Genomic DNA, 9,761 nt, shown 5'->3' with positions numbered 1-9,761 from the left:
GAAGAGTAGGACGTAAAACTCCATTCATTTCATTTCTTATTCTTGAACGTTAATAAATTCTTGACTTAACTTTCAAATGAAGTTAGTTCAGTTGGTGATCTCCAGAGCCCATGACTGAGTATGTTGATGTATAATGGAATAGCCAGAAAATCATGAGTAATCTGCTATTTAAAAACCGAGATCTTGAAGTATGTTATAGTTCTAACAACTAAAGAAATACAATTCTTTAGACGACTATTGTCCTTTAATAAAACTAATTCATGTGAAGTTAATGTTTCACACTGGGTTACATCAACTTCTGGTTGATCGAGTGGAAATTTGTGAACTGTTTTGTGTGTTTTATTCATAAGAATAACGGCTTCGGAAAGCGCTCATTTTGAGATTGTCACGGTTATTCAATATTTCAATACCACTTGTCTATCAGGTAAGACAATCTGTAAAGAAAGTACTTTGATTTTCTTCTGCTTGGTTAATGTTGTGGAACAGAATTCATGAAAAGCATATTATATTATATTTTAATGCGATACATTTATATACATACCACTAAACAACAATATGATACAACTAAATACAATACCACAAACTAAATACAATACCACAAACTAAATACCACAAACTAAATACAATACCATACAACTCAGTAACGATAACATACAACTAATAGAAATATCATATACCTAAACAACAATAACAATTGAATAACAGTACAATAAACTAAATACAATACCATACTACTAAAAAAACAACACAATACAGCTCAATAACGATATCATACAACTAAATAACAATGTCTTATATCTTGATAACAATATCATAAAATTTACATTTCGCTTAAAATTTGAACATAGTGATGGGACTTTTCTAACAATCTATTAAAAGACATGATTCTCCCTGGTTTCCATCTGGAGAATTCCACGGTCCCAGTGGAATATAAAGTGTAGGACCATTTCGAGCATTCTAATACACCGCTTTTTACATTACCAAATACCGAATTCATAACAACAAAGCTAGTGTTAAAAAGGTGGACTTGAATTACATCATAGATATCGGAACACGACTCATATTCCAAGATGAATCTTAGTGATTTTCCGGTTGAAGCGACGTCAAATAGTTCCTGGGTGGATCCTGATACAATATTTTTCTCCGAATCAAACCTTATTATCTTTCTCCAACATCGATTCTCTATATACCACGCCACAGGCTTCATCCCAGAAGCACCATTAATTTTCACATCTGATTCTGATTCAAAGGAACAGTAATGATAATCACCAGAAGTTGATACTAGTTGTCGCATGTGAATTGGTTTTTTCTGGCTCCATGCGTTGCCATCATACATATCGGTTAAATGTACCATAATAGTTTTGTCAAATATAGAAGTCATTTGCACGGAGTATATTCTATCTTGAACAGCAACTCGAACTCTCTTCCCACTCAGAACCAAATCACGGAGGTATGCTAGGAAACCATACGTGGAATTTCCGAACTGGTTGTTAGAGTACGCAAGATGCCAATTAGAGTCTAAGTAAACTCGATAATTTGTGATCGTTTGATTAACCGAATAGGATAAGGAATGATTTCGTATTGTCCAGAATATTCTACTCGCTGTACTACGAATATTTATTTGATGGTTTCCAATAATAGCTGGATTAGTGGCGTATACCCGAGACCCGTCCCTCGTCATTGTGGGCATAAATTTGAAATAAATATTGCCGTTTCTCAACCCAATTGAGTCGACAGTTCTTTTGATTGCATTTCCAGTAAACGTCGGTGCATAGCCTTTTAAACATCCTTGGTAACACTCGAAAACAGAGCCGTGGATTATTTGACCACCTTTCACTTCTAAACATAAGGAATAGGTTGAATCATTTCTTTCTGCTATCAACCCTTTTAATTGTATATTATTGACTTGCTCTGCCGTCTCACTCAAGCCTTGATATTTGAATCCAAGTCGTAAAATGTTCATTCCGTTACTTGAATAGAACATTAGATGAACGCGGTAACTATTGCTATCAGATTGATTGAGTACATCTATCTCCAAGTGTTCTGCCGACTCTGATATACCACCAAAACCAAGAGATGCGAAGACAGTGTTATATATTATATTATGACCGTTAATGTGTATTTGTTGTTTTAGTGTTCCCTGACCATTGGCGACTATGTTTAAAGTATCTGTATCCATAGGATCGACTATTCTCACATTCTCTTTTAAACCTTAAATATACATAATTACAATTTTTAAGTGAGAAATAGTCTCTGTTGTATCGTAAGGACGGCCAAGCCTAGCACAAGCAGGACAGGAAGAATCGAATACAAACAAACAAACTCCAATCATCAAATTCAGACATCATGGCGGTTACATACCTGTGTGTACTACTTTCTTGTATTCATACGCATCATAGAAAAACATAGTCCATAAAGGAAAAGCAACTCCAATTAAGTATACGAGTGAGATTAATAAGCAATATAACATATCCCCCTCCCGAAGATTGATGCTCAATCTATAAGGAAAATAACGAAATACAATGTAGCAATTGCAAGAGAAATAACTTAAACTGAAATGCATAACCTTTGCAAAGTTAACATTGAAATCAATAGCATGCAAATTGTAAACATCAATAGTAAACGAAGTCTTTATCCCCGGCATGTGTTGATACTCGATTAGATTTGCGAATAACATCACTATTAGATGCACAATTTGAACTAGTATTATTATGACTAGTATCACTTTTACTTGGCACATTACACAAAGATAAATGCTTAGAATTCCAAATTTTTCCATCACTTAACTTATATGTATTATCACTAACTTTCTTGATAACTTTGAGTGGTTGTGTATATCCAGGATTTCCTTTTAGAGGTTTTATAGGTTTACGGATACGAACGTAGTCACCCGAAGCAATGTTCGAACTCTTACAAGCACGATGAGAATCAGAATACGTTTTCATAGCACTTTGCTTATGTTTAACACGTTCACGTACGGTTTTATCACTTGAAACACATAAATTAGCTGTGGAAGAACATGTAGTAAGGTTTTCATTTCACGACCATGCATTAGATCTGATGGAGCGATACCAGTAGTAGCATGGGGCGTAGCACGATATATAAACAAGAAATTTCGAACAGCAGATTTCCAAGGTTTCTGTTCAATAACGGCAGATATAACAGTATCTTTGAGACACCTGTGGAAACGTTCGAGTGCACCATTACATTGCGGATAATAGTTAGATGTTCGTAAATGAATAATATTACGTTGTTTCAAATAATCTTCAAAGTCTTGAGATACGAATTGAACACCATTATCACTAAGTAAATGATTAGGATAACCTTCTCTTGAAAAAATTGTTTCTAGAAACTCAAGCACATTTTCAGTAGTTATGTTAGGCATAAAACTAACTTCCGGCCATTTTGTATAATGATCTATCAAAGTCACAGCATAGCGATTTTGCATTGAAGCACTTTGAAATGGTGCAACAATATCAATAGATACACGATCCCAAGGTTCTTTAGGAAACGGTATAGGTTGCATAGGTGCAGTATGTGTAGTAGCTGTCTTGTCGTGCGACTGACACGTAACACAGGATTTTATTGCAAGTTCTACTGCGTTATCCATACAAGGCCACCAATACAGCAAACGTAGACGCTGTTTAGTGCGGACAATGCCTTGATGACTCTCGTGGGCAAGTTCAATCAAGCGTGGTTGTAAAGATGCTGGCACAGCAAGGCGATTTTGTCGAAAAATCAAGTTGTCCTTGCAGGCTAGTTCATTACGAACGTTGTAGAACGGCAAAAGTTCCGAAGGAAGAATTTTCTTATTCGGCCAATTGTCTGCGATTTGTTGACGAACTTTTCCAAACAACTCAGACTGTTCACTTGCAGCTTGTAGTTCAGCAACGGAAATGGCTTGTAATTGACTATCTATGATGGCAATCATTTCCGAGTCAAAATCTTCTTCTTTCGAATCAGAGTGAGGTAAGGGTAGGCGAGACATACAATCTGCAACAACGTTGTCTTTACCTTTTTTGTATTCTACATCAAAAGTATACACCATTAGGCGAGCAGCCCATCTGGAAAGTCGCATACTTGAACGACCAAGACCTTTCGAAGTAAAGATAGTCTTTAAGGGCTGGTGGTCAGTGCGTAAAACAAACTTACGACCCCATAAGAATAAACGCCATTTTTCTATTCCCTAAACAGAAGCTAGGGCTTCTTTTTCAATCGTCGAATAACGTTGTTCACAATCACTTAGAGTGCGAGATGCGAAAGCAAAAGTACGTTCACCAAATTCCGGATGAAGTTGAGTAAGAACTGCTCCTAAACCGTAATTCGAAGCATCAGTAGAGATGTAAGTTGGCAATGTAGAGTCATACGAAGCAAGGATTGGACTGGCAGCAATAAGTCCTTTAAGTTTGGTAAAACTCTTTTCAGCTGAATTATCCCACAGGAATTTTGTAGAATTCCTGGTTAACCGACGTAAGGGTTCTGTTATTGTACTGAAATTAGGAACAAACCTAGAGTAGTAAGTAGCTGTACCAATAAAAGAGCTGTAGCATCAGTCGGTGTTGGTGCTGAAATAATAGCTGTTACCAGTTCTGATCTAGGTGATATTCCAGAAGCTGAAATAGTATGTCCTGAAAAGTTTATACTGGATTGTCGCAATCTACACTTATTCAGATTTAATTGTAACTTATGTTGATTTATTCTATGGAGTACAGAACTCAATCGTTGATCGTGTTCCTCCATATTACCACCGAAAATAGCAATATCGTCCAGAATACATTTTACACCTGGCAAGTCACCTAAAATTGTTGACATCATCCTTTGGAAAAAAGCAGGTGCAGAGGCAAGTCCGAAAGGAATACGACAAAAACGATACATTCCTTCGTGTGTTATGAAGCAGGTTAGATTACGACTGGACTCATGAAGTGGTACCTGATGATAAGCCTTTTGCAAGTCAATAACACTGAAAACAGTAGCATCCTTAAAGTCATCAATATGAGGTAGTGGATGTTGGTCTACAACAATCGCTTTATTCGGTTCTCTGCAATCTAAACACAAATGAATACCGGTTTTCTTTTTTACGACTAAAATATTAGAAACCCAGGGTGAAGCATCACATTTTTCAATAACAGCCAATTTTTCCAAGCGTTCCAGTTCAGATTTAACACTATCACGTTTATAGTTTTTTATTAAAGCGAAGCAATTACATGCTATAGCCGTATAGAACAATCGAACATATATACAATAACAATATAGCAAAAAAAAATAGTAAAAAACCAAAAAAGAAAAACATTGCAATGTACACATTTACCAACAGGCAAACCAAATTACATATACATTATTCATATAAAAGTTGATTTCTCATGGAATTAGCTTGGAAGATAAATTTACCTAGATTTAAAAGTTCTCTATCTGTTTGTGGGGTCATTAATCTGTTCATTTTGTATAAAGATGGAAATGACCAGAATTGACGGTGGAAAAACTGACGGCGAATTATATTATAAGTTGGACAACATAAAAGAAAGTGAAATTCATCTTCAATGTACTTAGACTTGCAACACAAACAATATCTCTTCTCACGAATAGTTTTATTGAAACGACCTATTTCAATATGGAGTTTCAGATTTCCGACACGAAATTTACAAATAAGGAATTTGAATTTGTCACCGATGTTTGCATCAAGATACGATTCGAACTCGAATGAAGATTTATAATTTTTATAGAACCGGAGCTTGCTGGAATTCTCGAGATTCGAATGCCAAGTTTGAAGATACTGGTCTTCAATTCGCCTTTTAATCTCAGATGGGTTGAAAAGCTGAGGGTTCTCAAAGACAAATGTTAGCCCGAGTTCGTTAAAAAGAAATTTAATACCAGAAACCCAATTACGCTTGCCATTCATTTCATCTTGACATAGAATTTTATATACACCAAAAATCAAAGGATTGTCAGAACAAACGACTTTATACCAGAATTTAAGAGACGTGATTTTGCGCAAAATTGACAATGGGAAAAGACCAACTTCTCCCAATGCTGCTGCTAGCGGGGTGCCTTTTCCTAGACGGAGAATGTACCTCACGAAATCGTTTTGAATATTTTCTAAAGAATTACCAGGAAGCAGACCCCAAACCTCGGATGCATATGAAAGTACAGATATTACCGTTGACTTGAATAACAAGCATTTGCTAGATGTATTTAAATAAGAGGATTTTAACATAGAGATGAGAGAGCCAAGCGCTTTTCTACCCTGGGTTGCAATTCTCTTATGTGCGCGATGGAACTTTCCATTTTGAAAGAAGAGGATACCAAGATAAATATACACGTACAGCTAGTGGTAAACGGCGCAACTTTTGTAGCACTGGTTTAGCATTAGTATCAACCATAACTTTATGTACAAATGAGTCCACTACTGTATTGACAAGTACAGAGTTTGAAGAAATCACAAGACCCAATTTCTTGATTACGTCCATACCAATAAGAGCGGTATCACCGTATGTAATAAATACAGTCACATTTGCAGTTATATTCTCAAAGTCAATAGCAGCTTGCATACACCCAACAACATCAATAGCATTTCCTTGATATGATGTTAAATTCATAACAGGTTTAGAAAGTAAGGCAGTAGAGAAATGCTGTTGGTAAATTTTATGAGGCAAAGTTGTAACTGCCGAACCTGTATCGAGCAACATATTTACGTCAGATGATTCTCCAGTAGGTGTAGAAATATGAAACATACGGTATAATTTAGTATTAGCAGCAGTATTGACCGTAAATATGAAAACAGGATCCGTAACTGAATCTTCCATCTGAATTTGACACTCATTTCTTACAGTGTGTACATTACTTTGATCACGAGTTTTTACAGTGTATTGTTTACATTGATCTGTTTCGCACGTGCCTAATTCTTCACTAGAACTTGAACTGTCAATTGTATTCACCGAATCTTTTTCACGTGCAGACATACAAACTTTTGCAAAATGACCATGTTTACCGCATTTTGAACAAATAACACCTTTTGCTGGACAATCGGTAGAATTCGCGAGATGTTTTGGGGATCCACATCTGTAGCAAGTTTTCTTTTCAGATTTAGACGAATTCTGTGTACCGGATTTTTCCGATTTGCGATTACGTGAAAAATTAGTTTTAGACTTTGTATTCAAAGAATTAACATTTCCTGGAGGAGAATTTGTACCCGTAGTACCAGTAAGCACTTTCGATTCACGTATGCCGGCTTCAATGGAGCGAGCAAGTTCAACCGCTCGTTGTAAATTTATTTCCGAACCTTCAGTTAACAAGCGTTCACGAATTTTCCGATTGTTAGTCTTTTCAATAAGTTGATCACGTATAATTTCATCGGCCATAATCCCCAAACTACATGTAGAGGCTAAACCATGCAAAGCAGTGACAAATTCATATATAGTTTCGCCGGGTTGGTGGCTTCGTCCGCGAAATTTTGACCTTTCAGAAACCGTATTCAATTCTGGTTGAAAATATTCTCGTGCCGCTTGCAAAGATTCTTTAAATGTGTCACCTGGACAGGGAAAATTGTAGAAAATTCTTTGGCCCTCAGTGCCTAAGCAATGAATCAATAAAGCTCTTCTCTTTCTATCTAGCATACTTTCTGCAGAAATCAGCTCTAAATAATTCGTAAACATGCGCTCCCACACCCTCCATTCAATAGTAGGTTTACCTGGTGATGGTTTGTAGGCTGGAGGTAGTGGTATACTTGGTTTGTAATTGTAGAATGTATTACGTGCAGCAGGCTCGTCACTGTATGCAGGTAACGATGTGAGAGTTTCTCGGAATAATGTAGGCATATCCGATGTAGGAGAATCCATTTTGTAGTATCAAACTTGTTTACCTCGTCGCCAATTATGTTGTATCGTAAGGACGGCCAAGCGTAGCACAAGCAGGACAGGAAGAATCGAATACAAACAAACAAACTCCAATCATCAAATTCAGACATCATGGCGGTTACATACATGTGTGTACTACTTTCTTGTATTCATACGCATCATAGAAAAACATAGTCCATAAAGGAAAAGCAACTCCAATTAAGTATACGAGTGAGATTAATAAGCAATATAACAGTCTCATTATGCCTTCGCAACAAGATCCTTTTTAAAAACTTGCAAAGTAACAAATCAATTATTTGGCCAACGACTGGACTGATAGATATTTTCACAAATTTATTCACATTTTTCTCTCAAAATCAAAAGTAAATTTCAAAGAGTACCCTCTCGTTTGTTATTCAATTGTTTCTGGGGTTCATGTAAACCTATTATACATGTATGTATGTCTTGCAGAATCAGTTCAACCAATATGTAAATCATACTTACAAGTATTAGAACCATGATGAATTTCACATAATGGTCCTATAAAACCATCTTCACAATTGCATCGTTTCCCATCAAAATATCCCCCATTTTTACACTTAGGCTGAAATTTAATAGGATATAAATCACTACAGTATATATCAATTATGTCCAAAACTTAAGCAACTTACGTTTCTTATTCGCATCAAGAGAAATGACGGATGGTGAACTTTAGTTCTGTCCACACTGCACTTACGAAGGTGCCAGGTCGTTGCAATAGTTGTAAGTGTGTACAATATGTCGGCAACAAGTACAAATGTTGCCGAAAAAAATGTCAATTTTGTTATCGATATGAAAATGAAGTTGCTGGATATTATATAATCAAAATGAAGTGATGTGATGTAAACTCAGGTTAGTAATTTAGTAATTACAGTATAAATATCATATTACAATTTCGTTTCGTTGTTGCATTTTTTCGGTCTCCATTGTCGTTGGCAAATCGTATATCCAAATTTCTAAAGTACAAATATCGAGGTACCTAGTCAGTTACCAAAATTATGAGAATCGTAAACAAATAAGTTTTAAGATTTTTTTTTTTAAAGAACACTTTTGGATAGTTTATCTTAATAGGCAGTGAATTCGTAATGTTATGTGTAATGAAACGCAGGTGTTGACTGACATCAAGTAGCATCAAAGAAAAGGTGCTTACACAAGTCATATATGGAGGCAATACTTGTTAGTGGTTTATTTACGATTAGGCTATTCACAAGAACAGAACCTTGTGGTACACCAAACAGAACGGGAATGTCTGTCGAATACTAATACCTCGTTAAGTTTGAATGAATTCTTTGGAAAACTGCTCCCCTCAAAGATGGGTTCCATTATTTTCATTTATGAAAATGCTAATACTAATATGAATAGAAAGTAGAGGTGTTGTAATGAATTGGAAAAATACCAGTTTGTCTCACATGTCCATAATTAATTCATAATTAGCTAAATTAGAAGAGAATTACCAGCAGAATTTCAATGAATGACCGATCAAGAAATGTAAAAAAGTCTTTTGTTTATCCAGACTGTACATACATGGCCATTTATGATTGGTTAAAACCCTTAATTATATGCAATAAGAACATAATGATAGGATTAAGAATTTGCGAGCATTCATTAGAAACACCAATTAATCAAATAGTTTGCATAATAATAATCGAAATCGAAATACCAGATTCATGTCCAGTAGCGTAGTTTAGGATTTCATCGACGGAGGGGGCATCCGAGCACCCCGGCTCCCCTTTCTGGATTAAATAGGGCACTAGATATTTTGGGAATCCCTTGTAAAATTTATCTAATCTAGTAAGGCGGATAATTTGGCCCCTAAATACACCACTGTCATGGCATCGTTTCGTGATATACATTTTGCATTGTTAAATTTTATTAGCTATAAGTGACAAGGAT

At 35.8% G+C, this 9,761-nt stretch overlaps 2 protein-coding genes across 2 annotated transcripts; both read right to left on the bottom strand.

Annotated features, from left to right (window-relative positions):
• Positions 1-820: 820 nt before the first annotated feature.
• Positions 821-2,407, bottom strand: LOTGIDRAFT_160009 (hypothetical protein; the record flags this gene model as incomplete). Its single annotated transcript, XM_009054900.1, has 2 exons — positions 821-2,211; positions 2,362-2,407. The coding sequence occupies 2 exons, from the start codon at positions 2,405-2,407 to the stop codon at positions 821-823; spliced, it is 1,437 nt and encodes a 478-aa protein (XP_009053148.1).
• A 3,850-nt stretch (positions 2,408-6,257) lies between these two features.
• On the bottom strand, positions 6,258-6,800 carry LOTGIDRAFT_160008 (hypothetical protein; the record flags this gene model as incomplete). Its single annotated transcript, XM_009054899.1, has 1 exon — positions 6,258-6,800. One exon carries the CDS (start codon positions 6,798-6,800, stop codon positions 6,258-6,260), a length of 543 nt encoding a protein of 180 aa, XP_009053147.1.
• Between the last annotated feature and the right edge of the window lie 2,961 nt (positions 6,801-9,761).

Source organism: Lottia gigantea (genome assembly GCF_000327385.1).
Source record: "Lottia gigantea unplaced genomic scaffold LOTGIsca_23, whole genome shotgun sequence".
In the NCBI taxonomy this organism is placed as follows: Eukaryota; Metazoa; Mollusca; class Gastropoda; family Lottiidae; genus Lottia; species Lottia gigantea.
Note: the sequence above shows the minus strand (reverse complement) of the source record. Positions and strands in the feature narration are given on the sequence as shown.